General features: G+C 42.2%; 1 protein-coding gene across 1 annotated transcript; it reads right to left on the bottom strand.

The window, feature by feature from the left end:
• Positions 1 to 385: 385 nt before the first annotated feature.
• TSPAN7 (tetraspanin 7) lies at positions 386 to 17,100 on the bottom strand (the record flags this gene model as incomplete). The annotated part of the gene is made up of 7 exons (XM_010013507.1): positions 386 to 1,513; positions 1,844 to 1,916; positions 6,699 to 6,782; positions 11,240 to 11,395; positions 13,012 to 13,107; positions 14,585 to 14,659; positions 16,882 to 17,100. Coding segments are annotated over 6 exons (699 nt in total), but the record flags the coding sequence as incomplete, so codon positions are not given.
• Between the last annotated feature and the right edge of the window lie 459 nt (positions 17,101 to 17,559).

Genomic DNA, 17,559 nt, shown 5'->3' with positions numbered 1-17,559 from the left:
CCTCAGTCCCAAATCCCTCTTCTTCTCTCCCTCACCAAAATCAGAGAGAAATGCTGAAGGCCAAAATCACACTCAGCACTAAGGACGGGATAATTAAACATTGCACATCATTATCAGTCACAAGAAGCAAACCTGAAACACAGAGGGTATGTATTTGCCACGTGGTGAAACCAGCTGTGGAGGGTTTTTCTAGGAGTTCTGAAACAACTCCAGCTCTTTCTCTCTTTTCTTTTTCCCAGGGTAGTAACATTTTCCTGTCACAAGCAAGTTAGTTGTTAAAATATGCATAAAGACATGTCACTCCAAGCTGTGCATTAGTGTTTCATGTTCACTCCCCCCTCGACAGAGTTTTGTTATGACTAAAGAACAAAAAGGAAGCAGCTAGAAATCTGTAATGGTTCCATTTATTAATACGTATATCACAAATACTCACAATATCAATGCATTCTCGTTGGCATGCTAGACAGAGGCATTATTAAAAAAGTCCTATTTTTTTAAAAAGGTTTTAAACTTCTGCTTTCCCCCAAAAATATTTCATATGCCTGTTGTTTTTTTGTGATTTTTTTTTTTTTTTTTGCATATGTGTGTTTTTATTTCGATTTGATTCAATGATGTATTTGGTGGCTGCAATCTCAATGCAAAAAGAAAGAAATAGAAAGAACAGGAAAAAAGTCTGAAGGCCGCAGTACAGCACAGTTCAATTAGTTCATAACTACCTAATAAAAATAAAGGGAGCAAAATTCCTGCCTTCACAGTAAGCAACAACACAGCTTAATAACAGTATTACACAGGATCAGGTTCAGAGGCAAAATGCACTAGACAAAGCCTACCGGGATACGCACTAGGCATACAACACTGAGTAAGAATCAAAGATGTAGAAGAACATCAGGAATAACGGTTCCCTTCGAGCACAACATTTTAACATCATTTTCAAGTATCTTTACGTTATGTTACTGATTCCTTTGTTTTTGGGGGAGGGGGGGCAGGCGCAGGGAAGGGGGAAAGGATGAAAACCTTAGTAAAGCAATAAACAAACCAAGAAATTAAGATAAACCCAAAAGAGTATATATTTCATATACCAGTTTATATGAATGTGTGCAACACTTATTAACCATGGTGAAAGGCTCATTACGCCCTCCAGTCACTACATGCACAGCCTGATCACTGCTGTTAATGAATTACCTTTGTTAACTTACGATGCAACTACTGTGTGACCAAGAACAGACATACGGTGCCGTCCTACGCCGAGCCGCGGGGATGGGGTCTGGGTCTGGAGGCCGAGGGGACCCGGCTGCTCTCGGTGGCACCGCGGTACTTCACAGAATGGTTACACTACGCATGGGACAGAGTTCGGGAGGTGGGGTGCGAGTGTGCGCGCGCACGTGCTTGCTCGTGGGGTGTAGGTGTGCGTGCGTGCGAGAGACAGTGTGTGCTATAACATTCATTTCAGTCTTTCTCCAATTCTGCAGCTCCTGGTCTTCAGACAGGCTCTGGACTTCACGCTTCTGAAAGACTAGAGAGCAGGGTGGGGAGTAAAGATAAAGAAGGAGGTTGCTTTGGTTGCTAACAGTGTTCATGGCAGGTATCGTGCCCTCTCTTTTCAAGAAGAAAACTGAAATGACAAGACATTCAACAATACATTTCCTCCTTTTTTTTCCCCCCACCAGACAGAATATTGGGATGAAAATCCCAAAGCAAAGAGTCCTGTGGGAAGACTTAATTCTCGTTGGACCTGCTGAGCATCTAACACCTGTGCGCTATCTTCAGCAGAAGCAGCACAACCTTGCTAATACACCGGGGTGTATATAGCATACGTACCGCATGGAAAGTGGGGAAAGCTCACCTTGTTACACCATCTCGTACTGGTTAGCAGTAATAAACCGGGACAGACAGCATGCCAGCAGCATCCCGATCAACTGTTCCGGACAAGAACATAAGTAGAAGAGAATATAAGTTAAATTAAACGAAGGCATTGCAAAGGAGAGGCCGTGGTAAGCAAAGAGAAGCCATGGTAAGCAAAGATTTTGTGTTCTGGAGCTATTATGTACAACACATTTACACCCTGTTTCAAGGACTGCTGTAATCAGAAAACCGGCATTAAAATCTCCCATCTTTTGTTGGATGTGCTATTTGACTTTGATTGGAGTGTATTTATTTGATAGGCAGCATGCCTTTTTGCTGCTTTTCCATCCCGTTTTCATTGCCTGGCCAAGTCAAACATGGATGGATAAACTAGCAGGGTAACAGCATGCTATGGGCTGCGTTTCCCTTGCAGGCTTCACCTGGGTCACCAGCCACCACCGAGAGCCAGCAGCCCCTTTAGCTTTACTAACAGTGTGCTGGGAAAAAGCTTCCTAATGCCCCAGGGTGGTTATGCTTTCTTTACAAATGATGAAGCACCAGAGAAATGAGTGCTATCAATCTGGAAATAAATAAAAAAAAAGTCTTCCACTATTCCCTTGGCTGTCACTCAGATTATTGAAAACAGATCCCTGGCTTCCACCCGTCAATAAGCACTCAGTCATTTCAACATTTTGCCTATTGCAGTTTGTTAGCGTTTCCTGCAAATGCCAACAGCGTTAATATACTATAAATAATTCAACCTTGCTTTTCTCATTTGGATTGGGCAATTAATTAACTCATGAGCATATCCACGTTGTTACAGCTCATCCCTGGTGATCAGGGTGAGGTGACTGTCTCTGTAGACCAACCAGCCTTCCTGGCTCCAAGCAAGGGCTATCAGAGTGGCTCCAGCTGCCTTGCCCATGCCCTCTGCCCGTCCGCTTCTGCTGCGGGCAAAGTGCATTACAAGGGAGCAGTGCTTAGAAGGGGGATCACAACCGTTTGGCAGCAGTGGAGCTCCCGCAGACCCCACAGAACATGCATAGGATAATGCCTGGCTGGCTGGCTGCTCCTCCAAACTGGCTCCTTCTAGTTCATGCTTGGCATTGCGTGCCCTTTCCCCGAGACCATCAGTGCTCCCTGTTAACACAATCATCATCAAAATATACATCTTCTCTACCAGCCAATTGCTTGATTTGGGTTGGCATCAGCCCAGAGCAACATCAAGCAAGGGAACCTCAAATACAGATAAACCATTTTCTGTCTCTAAGATGTCACATTCCTGGTCAGCCACACTTCATTTGCCAGAAATTTGCTCCCTTTCCTGTTTCAGCATCCACCAGAACTGTTCTGGGAATCTCAAAAGGGCACAGAGTCACCTTTAAAAGCAGGCTGAGCCCCCTAATTAGTCTTTAGAAGCAACCTAGTCTTACATTAGATTTCAGGTCACATATTGGGTCCCAATATGGATTTCACTCCCTAACCCTGGTGCAAAGGATGACGGAAGAGCAATCCTGTACTAGGGCCAAGTCTCAGGAGTTGCAGCAGACAAGGTGGATGATGTCTGCATCAGAACTGCTTCCACAGTCAGGCAGAGCTACTCACATTAACGTTGACAGTAAAGAAGGCAGCTGGATGTTGCACTGTAGGGAGGAACTATAGCCACATGAGAACGTATCTTCAAATGATGGGAACCCTGCATGCTCACCAACTTGTTTTGAGCATGTGGGAGCACCTTGCTTTCAATCCTTCTACACAAAGGGAATGATTTGGCCTTAACATTATGCTGAGACTCCCCTACTCAGGGTCTTTACTGCAACCACAATCTGTAAATCCCTCCAGACTCTGTCTCTTACATCCCTTACGTCAATGCCTGCACTACAGTTTTATTGAGGCAAAACTCTTCATCATCTATGCTGCTTGCATAATTTTATTCTCTGTTGGGCACAAGGCAGTGATCACTTTGCTGCTCTGAAGAGCACCTGCTAAACTGAAATTATTCCAGCTGGAAGTCAGCATTGGTGTCTGAGTCCAAAACCAATCAAACTGTATGTTATTGTTATTATTTCAAACCCGAGGAGCAGCGCAGACAATGTCAGCAACACAGCAGGTTTTTAAAGCTCTGACTCTGACTGGGAGGTGTGTGCCAGGCCTGTAAGATGTGCAATGCCATTACATCAACTTTCCCTATTTCTGGGAATCAGCACATTCCCCATGCTAGTCGACACCTAACAAATCACATGAAGGAAAGGCCCTTGAGTGTGCTTTACTGTAGAAGAGCAACATGCTCTAATTTGTCTTTTATTTAGATTAAACCTATTCTCAGTAGGAACAGCAAAACCTTGCCTAGAGCTGGAGCACTGCCTGGCATGACTGCCAGCCACCTTTAACCTGAAATCAATCTGTAAACACCACCCCTAATTGTGTCCAGCAAAACAGATTAGGCAGTAAACTGTAACTGGCTGCCTTCTATTCTTCACACCCCAGGAGAGCTGCGTTTTTCTGCCCTGCATCTCCTCTCTTCTCCTTTTTACACATTCGTGAACACCCCAAGCAGCTGGGTATCTACTTGGAGTGCCAGAGCCCTGTGCTTAGGCAGGAGAGTGACATCCCCAGCTGGCAGCAGGGCACACGCTGCCATCAAACAGAGTGAGCTGCCAACACCACTTCAAAGTATGCTTCAGTTTGCACTTGGGGCCACAGCGGCACAGCACCTTCCCCCCCCATGCTGCCTGCAGCCCGTCATGCTGATGGCACCTTGTTCCAAAGGGCTTCCATTGCAGGGGTCACCCTCTGCCCATACTGCCTACCCACCTTCCTGCATGGAGCTCACAACCAGCCAGTGACCTAGAGTAAACATCCAGACATGTGCCAAAGTTCTAACAGTTCCAGCTGCACCCTTCTTTCAGTCTCCCTCCCAGCTGCAAACAATGCTCAGGCAAGACAAAATGATGCTTCGCCTACCATATGTACAATACACTGATTAGACTTTCAGGTAGCATTGGTCCTGCCTGAGGCGTTTGCCCCAACAGCATACGAACTGTAAAATTCTACTCATCCCATTTTTCTTTTGGATAGTTTCACGTGAGGCACTTTAAAAGATGCCTTATAGCCTTCTGGCTGTCTAGAAACTGAACTGAAATAACAGCTCAGAGTCCTGTAGCAGTAATCAAGTCATAATCACAGTGGAGAAGAGTATCAAGACAGCCATGACCATTCAACAAAAACTAGAACAGCTTATTAAATAAAACCCACAAATTCCCCCTGCTCTATATACCAACAGCTCCAGAGAGGCAGTTTCACCACTTCTGGATCCTGAAGACCTGACACCCATGCTCTGGGTGGCTGGTGGTGTGATGAACACCCTCATGAAACAGGCTGACAGGCCAAATCGTGGGCTTCTCACATCTAACATATAGGATATAAGGCATCAGGTTTCCCAAGGCAAGGCAGTCAGCTGGTCTAAGCCCAAAGTGTTAGGGTGTTGGGTTATGCATACGCTGACTGAGAGGATATGGCTCTATGCATATCTTTTCTATATGGTCTTGGGGCAGTTCTGAGAAAACCTGGAGGCCACTGTAACTGCTGAGAAAATTAAACTTCAGAGAGATGTAACTAAAACACCTCGCAGGCAAGCACGGGCTGACCACATGGGGCAGCAGGGGCAAAAGGGCAACCACAGCCCTCCCATTACTTCACTTGCCCATCACCAGCAACAGCACTGGCAAATTGCTTGTTTTCAGCACAGCACAGTGTAAACCTACCACTTGCTAACTGAATTCATGAAGTTTAAGAAGTCAAATAATTTTTCCTAGCACCTCATCTTCTCAAACCACTGGATAAACATAAGTCATTCAACAGACACATTAGTATTTTCAGTGTTGCCTCAGGACCCAAATTTTTAATATTGTGTGAATGAAACAAACATAAGTTGCATGATAGTTTTTGAATACGATACTTGCAGTTGTACTATGTACTCTCTGCAGAGGGAAGGCAGATTGCCTCTCAGGTAGAAGTGATTCAGGCATCATAGATGTTGCCATGCCTTTTGCCTAACCACTTTGCAAACAGTTTTGCATTGGCGTGTTTCCCTCTCTCTTCTTTTTGCATGTTTTGAGGAAACTCTTTGCCATCACACACAAAGCGACTAAAGTAAAGGAGCATCTTATTGAAAGGTGTTTACCCGCCCCCTCTTGACCAGAAGATTCTGACCAGACCTGTAGTTTCCCCAGCTCCTGTCTAAGAAAAGGCAGTTTGAATATCAGGGAGTGGCAAATGCCTTCTTAGCTCTCCTCTTTTCCCTCCCACGACAAACTCCTTTTGGTCCAGGCAAGGAGTTGATTTAATAATCTAATTTGGGGGATGTCAGCTCAGTATTCTGTGCTAAAAGGGAGAAAAATATAAAACTATCTGTCATCAAAACCAAGTGCTCCCTCCAGGCTCCAGGTCCAGGATGGGGAGGCCTGAAGGTACACTCTTATTTGAACACTAGACTCCTTTAAGATAAAATAAGAATGCTTAGAAGATAGAAGCTTATCCATACAATGGATAAGCTATTTGTCTTCTTAGCTGTTTATGCTCCATTTAAGCCAATGTTTTATTGGGTTAACCTCTATTTGACCCAGTGAAGGGACAAGTTGTTTTCCTTGAGCTAGTCATTAGCTCAACCGTAACTGATATTCCCAAGGAGAAACTTCATTTAAGTTGAAAAAAAGAAAATCAATGAACAGATGACCTCAGGACTAATGAGCATGCTGAGTTCAGTCCCTTTCCATAATGCCTCCTTCCTTGAAGTCCAGGGAAAGAAAAAAAGAGAGGGGAAAAAACAGGGGGAAGGGAGGAATTTATGCACTTACCTGTGAGAACGCAATCCCAAAAGCCACTCCAGCTATGATTCCCATATTTGTCTCCATAAAACTGGTCACCAAGTCATAACAGCCCTGGAAAACAAACATAATGATTCCTTGTATCGACTTTCCCTGCCACAAATGCATACATACAAATATCTCATTTTAAATGGACTAGGGCTAGACAATATTTCTGCTGTAATTTCCAACAGTGTCACCTTTTTATTTAATAGCAATTCTGAGTGAATGATGGAAAGTGGTGGCAACACCAGTCCTTTTTAGAAACAAATGTATTTCAGTACTATTAAAAGCTAATTGTGACATTACACTCATTTTTATAGGGTCTTAGTAAAGAAAGTCAGTTCACACTGTTTTAAAAAACATTAAAATAGCTTTGACCTGAAAGCAAACCAGTAACAATATAAGGCAAAGTTATAATACAGTAAGGGTGTCAAAAATGAATAAGTGATGCAGATTTCTTAATACTCCAGATATTCAATACAAGCACACTTCAGGCATCCAGTGAGGCATTCTGCTTGCCTTCGCCTGTCAAAGGACACCAGGCAAGGTATTGAGTAGTATACAACTTTAAACCATGTAATAAAGTTATCAAGGGGTTTGTATGAAGTTTCTTCATTCGTTTGCCCTTGGACATAAAATTCCTTGTCCTGTTCCCCAAACTCAGTTTTCTCCCTCTAGCTCAGACCCTGACTCCATCAGCTGACTTGCTTCCTCTTGCCTCAATTCACAGCCCACTCTGGGGCCAGCAGATTCATACACGTTTCTGCTCTTCTCTTGGATAGGCTTTTTGAGATATTCTCCTCAGTATGATAATTTTCACCAAGTTTCTCCCCTCACCTACTCTGCCCCTCAAAAAAGCATTTGAAATTAGTTTTCCTCATCTGTGGTGTCTAAATGAATCTAAACAAGCAATGCAATACCTGAAGAAAAAAAGAAGAAAGATGACATCTTTTTTTCTTTCATTACCAACCCACTCAGTCCAAAGCCACCTCTCAGCCCCTTTTGTCACACCTTCTCAAATGACCATCACCACTTTCAGCTTAAGGCCAGTCTCAAGGCATTTTATGCAATACTGTAAATTTATCCACTTTATCAGAAGTTCGAAAAAACAGAAGTAACAGTGAGTTCCTTTTTCCATTTTGGACTCCTGTTCTGTAAGAGAAGTGTCTCCACATTGTCCTTCCATCCACACACCCCTCTCTTTCGCAAACACTGTAGGAACTCTTGACATGACCTCAAAGCATTAAATGCTTGTGAAAAATAACAGTGAGAAGGACAATGTCCTCTGTTAGAACCAGGCCATTTGTGAATTAAATTGTACCATTTCTTTATTCTCTTTTATAGTATAAGAAGACATTTTATTTAATCCTGAGAGTAATGAAGGGGTAAACCTAACAGTAGCTGAGGACCAGCACAGATGTAATTCATTTCTGAAATGTTTAAAGTGTACATATCAATCCTTTATTGCATCTTACAACAGTGTATAGTATGTCAGATTCAAGCATGCTTATTTAACACATCAAGCAACTATACTTGTGTATGTTATGAAATGAGATTAGGTTTCTCAAGCAGTATTTTCAGTCTGTCTGACACAGCTTAATGTTCCCCCAGCTCTTCTGAAATCTGTTCTGTTCAACAGCCTTCAAGAGATGCAATGACTAATGGTAATTGGAGGGAGACAGAATATCTCGTTAAAAAAACATGCAAGTGAGAGAGTTTTGATCACTCTCCTCATTTGAAGACTGTTTTCCCAAATCACAATAGTCTGTTTCCTGAAGTACACTGCATAAGTATGGCTTAATTGCTCAATCCTTTCTGTGCACAGAGTGAGAGTGCAAGAAGCACCCAAGAGCTGCATACACAGTACAGAAGTATGTGAAGTACCATTTGCACACAACTGGGTGCTGATCCAGAGGACAGAAGTGACAATTTAGCAAGTATCCAATCATTCTCGACTCCACACATCTGTTATTTTATTAAGATTTTGGAGAGAAGCAGTTCTTGAGGTTTGTTGGTAATAGGCTCTGAAGATTAAAAGCACTATATGAACATTAATTAGCTAATCCTAATGACAGCCCTTCAAGTTAGGTATTAGTCTCATCTGAGATGAAGAAACAGACAGAGAGACTAAATGATTTACCCAAGGTCACTAAGCAAGTTAGTGGCAGAATTGACAAATTAAAACCAGAAATGTTGTTTTTCACTCCTGTAATTAGATCACCAGTTTAATTCATCATTGGTGCTCATAAAGAGCTAGTAATTTGATTAGCTCATAAAGAACTTGTTTTACTGATAGTTTTGCAAGATTCTCCAAAAACTTGTATATTCCAAATATACTCATCCACAGAAATGGTAAGAAAGGTCTTTCACAACATAGACAATATATCTTTTCCTTTTTCTCCAACACACAGAGAGCAAACTGCCTATTTCCAAGATGAGCAGGGTCCTTGTGTCAGAGGCAATGATATTTGCTTCCTACCTGAACTCAAAGCACAGAGTCACACAACATTTCCTCCTGCTTGCTTTTTATTCTCATGCCCCTTTCAAAAACATCTCACCTTGCTCAAATGTTTGGGACAGCTCTGGGATCTCACGACTGTTAAACAGAAATCTTTATAACCTTTGATTACAAGTGGCTATCTATCTCAGAAAATATACACAATATCGCAGGATATCCAAACTTCCCTTAGGTAGTTCCATCAAGTAATCAAGTCAACTGCTTCCTGAGGAATCAGCAGTACTTTTCTGTCAGGTGGCTTGTGCACTTGACAGGAAAGCAAGAAGCAAGCATGGCTGAAAGTGAGTTATTAGCCCTGGACTAACACAAGCTCATTCAACCCTCAGACACTTCTTACAATTTAGCAGGCATCCTTTGCCCGGAGGAACTCACAAATGAACAGGGATTTCTCTGTGCATGCAGAGCACACAGAGCAAGCCTAGCCCTTTGGGGAACTACCAGATTGGTGCTGGGTACACAAATGCCACCTGCTCAGTTATGCAGCCAGGAAAGTTTCAGAGTGCATGGACATCCCAAACTGAAAAGGTGTGACCTGCTGGTACAGTACCAGTCACACTAGAAAGCATTCCCGTTGGGAAGGTGGACAGAGGCAGGGGCTCAGGATGGGCAGCCCAGGAGGCACTCTGCCTGCTGTGGATGCTGGTTGTATTGTAGATCCCTGAGACACACCCCGTGCTGCCTCTCACCTTCTTCCCACCTTTACAAAACCAGAAAGTTACTACAAGTTCACAAAGAGCAACTGAGTGGAGTAGCTCATCCTTTGTACTCATGAAGCCCAGCAAGATTACTTTGTTGGTGGCGACTGTGAGTTTCTTAACAGATGGGACACCACTAATGTTCCACACACCTGGAACAAGTGGCTTCTATTAAACTATTACAGAAAAGAAAAGCTTAGTGGAAAATAATCTGCTGGCATCTTTTTGAAGTACATGCTAGAAGATGTTGTCCACTTGACTGGTTTTCAAAGAAAGATGTTCCAGGTTGTGCTCAGCTACCACTCCAACCTTCTGATTCACAGGTGACTGAGTTGAGAAAGACAGAAACAGAAGACAGAGGGGTATTTCCATATTTCCTCTGTTACCTACTTAGGACTTTTATTTATTTTTTTAAATTCAAGTCTGAAAACAAAAACAGAAGAGAAAATAATCCTCAAGTCTGGCTAAGCTATGCTGCAACTCAGCATGGTGATTTGGCCACGATATCATTCCTTTACCAACAAACTGTTGCCTCTTGCAAATCTCAAGTGAGTAAGAAATAACTGATGGTGCACTAACACTTAAAGCAATAATTTGAGTTGTATTTCTGCAGTGCAGTGTCTGCTATATATGCTGCATTGTTTTTTCTGTATTCCTCCCTTTCTTTGTGTTTTCTGTGTTTTAATTCTCCAATTATTCCTTTTCTCCCTGTTTTCCCAATCTGCTTTCCCAACTCAATTCTGTCCTCTTCCCAAACTGCTCCTTCTGGTGACCCCAGGAGGGGTGTCAGTTTGGCTGTGCTAAGCTTACACCAGCACATGTTTAAAGATTTTAAATCATTGTAAACGTACAGCCAACCACCATGCTTGTCAGTCACTCATGTTTTTTCTCTGGCACTGAAATTACTGTTTGAACACAAACAAGAGTAAACCCTGTCCTTCCCTCCACCCAGCTACATCTTTATCCTCAGCAAAACCCCATAGCATTTTAGGGGAGCAGAGAAGCGCTGACCAACCTAACCCTCAAGGGCAGTTGAGCGTACATGCCACTCCTGGTCCTGTGCCTGGCCAGCGCTGCCTCTGTGTGCAGTGCTGTGGTGAGGGAAAAAAGCCCTCCTCATCAGAAATGTTGCTCACCTGTTCAGCTTAAAGCATTTGAAAGCAAGCAGGAGGCAAAGCTTCTTACCATCACTCCAGCCCAAAACACACGTTATCAATCAACTATTTGAAAAGAAATGCAATTGTAAGCAGCCATATGCTCCAGTCATGTACTGGATGGTTTCATAACAACTGCTTCTGGCACAATGCTACTGGTACCTTCTGGTTTACTTTAGTGGCAGCCACGGTCATGTTGCGCAGATCCTGAGTGTTACAGTCACTGGAGTTCATGCAACAGCTTGTAGGGATGCCGTATTTGAAGAAGTAAGGGCTGGTGCTCCAGTTGGTGTAGCTCTGAATGCCACAGCAGCTCAGCTAGGAGGAATAAGATGCAGACTTAAAACAAACCAGCAAACTAGGATTAAAACTAGGACAGAATTGTCACTGTCCTCTTAATAAGCTTATAATCAAAACAAAGACAGGTTGCCTCCAGTTCTGAAAAGTAGATACTACCCTTGCCCCATTTATCACAGAAGCATCTGAATGCCATTTACAGAAGACAGGAGCAGAAAACCTCCTGGAAAAAAGGTATTTTATGAGCAGAGCTATTCTTTGAAGGTCTGTTGGGTTTTGGTTTTGGTTTTTTTGTTTCCTTTGCTTATTTATTCAATTAAAGATGATCCTGGAAATTCAAGACAGAGCCTCCCAAAGCAGTTAAAAAAAAAAAAAAAAAAAAAAAAAAAAAATTTAAAAACAACCAAACAAAAAAAAAAAAAAAAAAAAAAAGACTTTAAAACATCCAAAGCATTACACAGAATTAGATGTAACACATGCAGGGCCAAACCAGTACAAATGGCTAAGGTGAAACAAGCCTCTCTAACTCAACAAAATAATTTCCAGGAAAACTCAGAGAGCCACATATAGAAGGAGACCATATGTTCATAGAGTGATTTCATAATCAGCTGAAAAAAGTTGGGAAGGATATTCTGCTCTAGATACTAAGCTAGAAGAGAAGACAGTCACTCAAAGATATGTACAATGTGTTGAGTTTTCTGCATGAAAAGGGCTTATAAATACAGTTCCTGTAAAAATAAATGAAATGAACATTTTGCTATGACAGAAACACTGAATAATTATTCAAAACTATTTAGTTTAACCAACTCCAAGGAATCAGAAGTTCAAAATACATGTTAAAATTAGGCAAACAGACAATTCGACAGCCAAATATACTCAGTTTAGAGCAGTGCAGTAATCTGCTAACCCAGAGAAGCCAGGTTAGAGGCAGTTTCAAACACACTCGGGGGTCCAACCTAATAGCTGTAATTTCTAAAGATCTAGAAGTTGTCAATACAATTACATTGCAATTTCAGCCATTCAGCAAGTTATAATCATATGAAAAGCAAACTGGCTCACAGAATGTATTGTGGTATGGTTTTCAGTAGGTATGGTTTTCAGTAGGAATTTAAAGAGGAATTTTACAACTCTGTGTTGTAGTTGGTAGGCTTCGTTCCTTGTGGTTGGCATCTCCAACCTCAGCAGAACATTTGTGCACCCCTTTTTCCTCTGGAGAAAATCCTTTGCTAGCCTTTCACTGTACTTGTGAAGAGAACTGCTGCAGTTTAGCAGTGATACAGAAGGCTAAATTATAGAATACTGTCTCATCCAGCTCAAATCTACATTTCTTAATCCTATTGACAGATTCCATTAAGAACAAGGTGTGTTCTTAAGGGATAAAACTGGTCCCTAAACATAATTTTAGAGCAGGGACTAACAACAAGCATGTGGGACAGGCCCTATCTTCATTAGATAACTTAGGCATCTTGGATAAGCATACCAGTTGAACTACTCTTTCTTTAGATCAGTTTTGCCAGCCTCTAATTTTGCATGCAATATACAGCTTGCAGATTGAGCCATCCACATTTCATGTTCTGTGATCAAATCTGAATGCATGCTTTGCTCTATTAATTTTTAATATCCAATTTTAGACTTACACTTTCCTGTACGTTATCCACTGCATGGCTCCGCTCATCATTCTTGTTGTAATTCTGGATTGCTTCAGTGTATGTCCTGAGGAAAGTATCCTTGATCTATCCAGATGAGGAAAAAACAGTCCATGTGAGCAATGAAAAGTGTAACACTTGAAGTAGTTTTCACAGGAAGCAAATACATTTCCAAACCTAACAAGGCACCCAAACTAGCCTTTCCCCCTTGTTTTTAAGCATGTTTTCAGAGCTGGCAGAGCTCCCTCTTAGCTCTTAGGAGTCATTCATGCTATTTTTCAAGTGGGGTCTATTTGACATAGAAAGAAAACTACCCCAGCAAACAGTTACATTTAAAAAGCAACACAGAAAATTACTTAACCTATAAGAAAGATAACCTTTGATGTTTTTTCCCCCAAACACTTTCTTCTAGTACTAAGTCTGAATGAGACTGTGTGCCGTTCTCTGCTCATGGATGCCTAGAAGGAGCTGAAGCCTGTGCAAATGCCTTGGTGACAGAAACCAGAGGCACCAAAAGATGACACGAATCCCCTGAGCAGATGGCAGCCCTTGTCCCCAGCACCAAAGGCATTTGGGTAAGGAATGAGAGGTCTCTCAGCTGGAGAAGGTCAGGCACATCACTGGGAAAGGCATTTTGACCGGGTGGTAAGGGCCTGGGTAGCAGATGATTTGGGCAACCCGCACAGCTATGACCTTCACAAGAGACTGCCTCTTCCAAAGGGGAGCAGCAGCCTGACACTGAGGTTGCTACAGGTTAGGCCAGATGAAATGGAAATCCTTAGCAGATGGACAGGTATTTCAGGACCAAATTAAAATCTATCCACCACTTGCAAGGGTAGACATCACAAAAGCCTATAGCAATGGAAATCTCATGCCAAAAGAAGAGACCAGAAAACCAGACAACACAAAGAGAAGAGACAAGGAGGGTCTCTGGGGTTCTTCTGGTTCAGCACTAATGGCATGTAGCCCGAGATAGACCTGATTACAGTGGATAAAGCACAAGAGGTACTACAAATCTAGACCATCATGCTTTTTTAAAGCTTCTTCCTGACCCATTTCCTATCTCACTCTATTTCTAATCTCTCCTTATTCTCAGGATAGAAACAAAATCCCATCCCACTCTCTCCCCGCACCCCCCAGCAAAAGAAGAAGATTTAGAAAACATCGAGTCTGGTCTGATGCAGAAGTGCTCTCTGCCTTATATAAACAAGTACTTGCCTGGCTGAAGAAGCTGTTTAAGAAAAGTATTTAATCTATTTTGCAGCCCTCAGCATATGTAAAAGAGTAAAGAAGATCTTACATGATGGACACATAGTAAATGATAGCTCCAGAGTAAATTATCAGGCAGCTGACGCCAAGAGCTTTGGCTAAATCCCTTCATTTGGAATCGCATCAGTTTTTAAGAGCTGTACATGTTATTGTTGCACAACAGCCGCATCCCTGCAGATGAGTATGGAGCTGCCGAGCTCAGCGACCTACACATTCTCCACGCTTCAGAGAACTTCTCAGCAGCTCCTGCCCAGGGAGACACTGCCATATGCCAACTCAGCACATTTCCACCTACCTCATGGCGAAACACAAACCCTGAAATGCCAGCCACTAGCTCAGCCAGGAACACCAGGGACAAGAACATGGCATACTGCAAAGGAAGGAGGCAAGAGAAATCAGAACATGACAGGCTTTTGTCTCAGCACACTTACACTGCTCAGTTATCACATAAAATTTATCTTTCTGCTCTAGATACCCGTTAAAGATGGTAAGAAACCAAAGGTATCTTGGAGGCGATACATAGGTTATTGCCACATACGTTATTGCCTGAATATGTGTTTGTACACCTCACAAATGATATGTAGTGTCTAATTATTGGCTTTTCTGACATTTCTGTTCCCACATTTCCTAGCATTCTCAGGTAAATTAAAACACACATGCCAGAGATGGATCCAAGTCACTCAAGTTTTTATGGTGCAGTAAGGAATACAAACAGACCCTTTGTGTTTGCATGGCACTCTGCTAAAGTAAATAGGCTTCTCCAGGTGTTTTGCTTCATGTTTATCTGTTTCATTGCTAGACTGGGATTTACTGCCCAGTTCCTGAAGTTTCTTCAATAAATGAACTGAATTACTGACTTCTCCAGAAATATTCTTTCGGTAATACTAGACAGATGCCTCAAATACTTTGCTGAGCCAAGGCCCATGTTTGGCTTTAGGAGAAGCATTTGGATCCAGAGCTAAATAAGCCTTGAGAACAGTACTTTCAATATAGACACTCCCAAACTATTAAAAATACATCTAAGCAGAAATAAAGAAAGCAAAGAAAACAATGCAAAGTGGGATGGTAAAATTTGAAGTTGGGGCTTAATCTTCTGGAAGGAAAATTACCTTGGTTTCTCCACTTGCTAAATAACAACCTAAAAGGAAACATTTTGAATGAAATTCAGTCCTAGCAGGATCTAGTGGAAAGAGGAATACTTTTTAATGGAAGGTTGTTGGGGAAGAGAGGGTAACAGTGAAGGCAGAACTAGAAGAATAATTTCCTCCAATTAATGCAGCTGTCAAATTACTGCCTGTATTCTGTTCAGGAGAGAAAGAATGTTGTTAAATATTTCTTATGTGTACAATGAAAATAAAACCATGTGCTTGAAACAGCACATGCCACTGTTAGTGCCTTACCTTTAAAAAAGTTACATCACTTAGAGAGCAACTAGCAGAGCCTGATTTCCTATGGATTTATATAATCATTCACCTTTATCCCTTTCCCAACTGGACTGCAGTAACTCTGACAAGCCTCTGCATGTGCCTTGACAACACATTGCCAGCAAGAGATGGCAGCAATGCACCTACAACAGTGTTAGGTTCATGCTGACTGGCCACCAGCATACATCTGCAGCTGTACCTCTCCCCTGCCAGCAGCTAAGGAAATAAACTCTATTTAAGATGTCCTTTTTAAAAATCCAGTTCAAATTGGAGAAGAATTGTCCCATCTCCTTAGAAAATCAGCCCTAAAATACTGTACCAGGAGCTGCATTGTACTGTCCAGCCCTTTTCCAATATCTCAGTGTCTCATAAGTACTATTTCCACCCTTCAAATTGTTGCACATGTAGGCTTTTGCTCCTGAATATTCTTAGAAACACAGTTTACCACATAGGCTTGTTTAACCTCTAGTTATTTTCCATTTTAATGTAGGCTGGAAAACCCAGGACACAGAAACTTAGAGAGAAGTTAAACTGGTCTGAGAGACAGCTGCTGTACCTCTGCTTAGTATACCTCACGCTCATGTTGCTTTTTTGATGAGGACAAACATATCGCATAGAGCTTTATTTTCTGAGGCTGTCTTTATTCAAGTGAATATTGGGAGAAAAAGAAAGGCTGGTCTGCTTTCAGAAGGTACCAACTATTTTTCCATAGATTTCACATCAGAGTATTAAAATGACCCCTTTAAAATATACTTCAAATGAATTTCACGTAAAATATACTTTAATTTCACATTTATGATGCTTTGGACATTTTTAAGATTGTAAATATACCTATATAGCTGGCTCACAGAAAACCAGGACAATTGCAGAATTACTCACAGACTAATTCATCAGCAGCATTTTGCCCTGCTCCCAACAACACATGGGCCTGTACACCCTGTGGTAGCAAAATTCATTCATACTCAATCAACAACTGGTTTTGGCAAAGATTTTTTTCCCCTTCTTTGTCCAAAAGACACACATGTTGAACATTAAGATCAATAAAATCTAGCTTATGTGCCTAGAAACCCATGTTAACATCTGGTGAAGCTTGGCAGGGGGTGGGGGGAATCCTGATACATCAACAAAACGTCTTCCCCTCTTGCTTAAGGCACTTTGGCAAACTTACCAGTTTCAGCATCCATGGGCTGCCACGACAAGTGGCAAAGCAGCCGAAAAGCCCAAAGACAATGATTGTGGTACCCGTTCCAATGAGCACATAGGGGGCATTGGTGGAGTTCTCAGCGATGAGAGAGATGTACGTGCCAAGGGTGAGCTTGCCCCAAACGCCGACTGCGAGAAGGATAACACCTGTGATCTGCAAAGAAGAGGAGAAAGTCGTCAGGAGCTACCAGAAGGCATCCAAATTCAGTACACAGTGATCCTGAAGATATTTATCAGTGCCGTGTGTTGGCAGAAGGAAGTGTCAAGATTTTTGCTAATTCCAGAGGGAGGGACAGAGAAAATTAATTTCCAGCATCTGAGGATGCATTAAGACTGCCACTGGAGGACAAACATCTAGGACTAACCGCTGCAGACTAACAGAGGAGGATGCAGTGTACCATCTGCAGGAACAGGATCTCCTCTCCTACAGCACACTAATAAAGGGGGCCAACTCTATCACTCTTACCAAAAGCCAACAATAACTGCTGCCACCTCACACCTCCTGGATTTTGCTGCAAAAACTGCCTGAACCACAAAAACCTGCTGCTTGACTTCCCATCCTTCTAAATGCCAAAGTTTCAGGAATACAAGCATCCCTTGCAGTGCATTACTCTGGCAAGTGAGCTTTCCCTAGGCTATACAA

Source organism: Nestor notabilis, unplaced genomic scaffold (genome assembly GCF_000696875.1).
Source record: "Nestor notabilis isolate BGI_N333 unplaced genomic scaffold, ASM69687v1 scaffold24534, whole genome shotgun sequence".
Classification (NCBI taxonomy): Eukaryota; Metazoa; Chordata; class Aves; order Psittaciformes; family Psittacidae; genus Nestor; species Nestor notabilis.
This window is presented reverse-complemented; position numbering and strand designations above follow the sequence as displayed.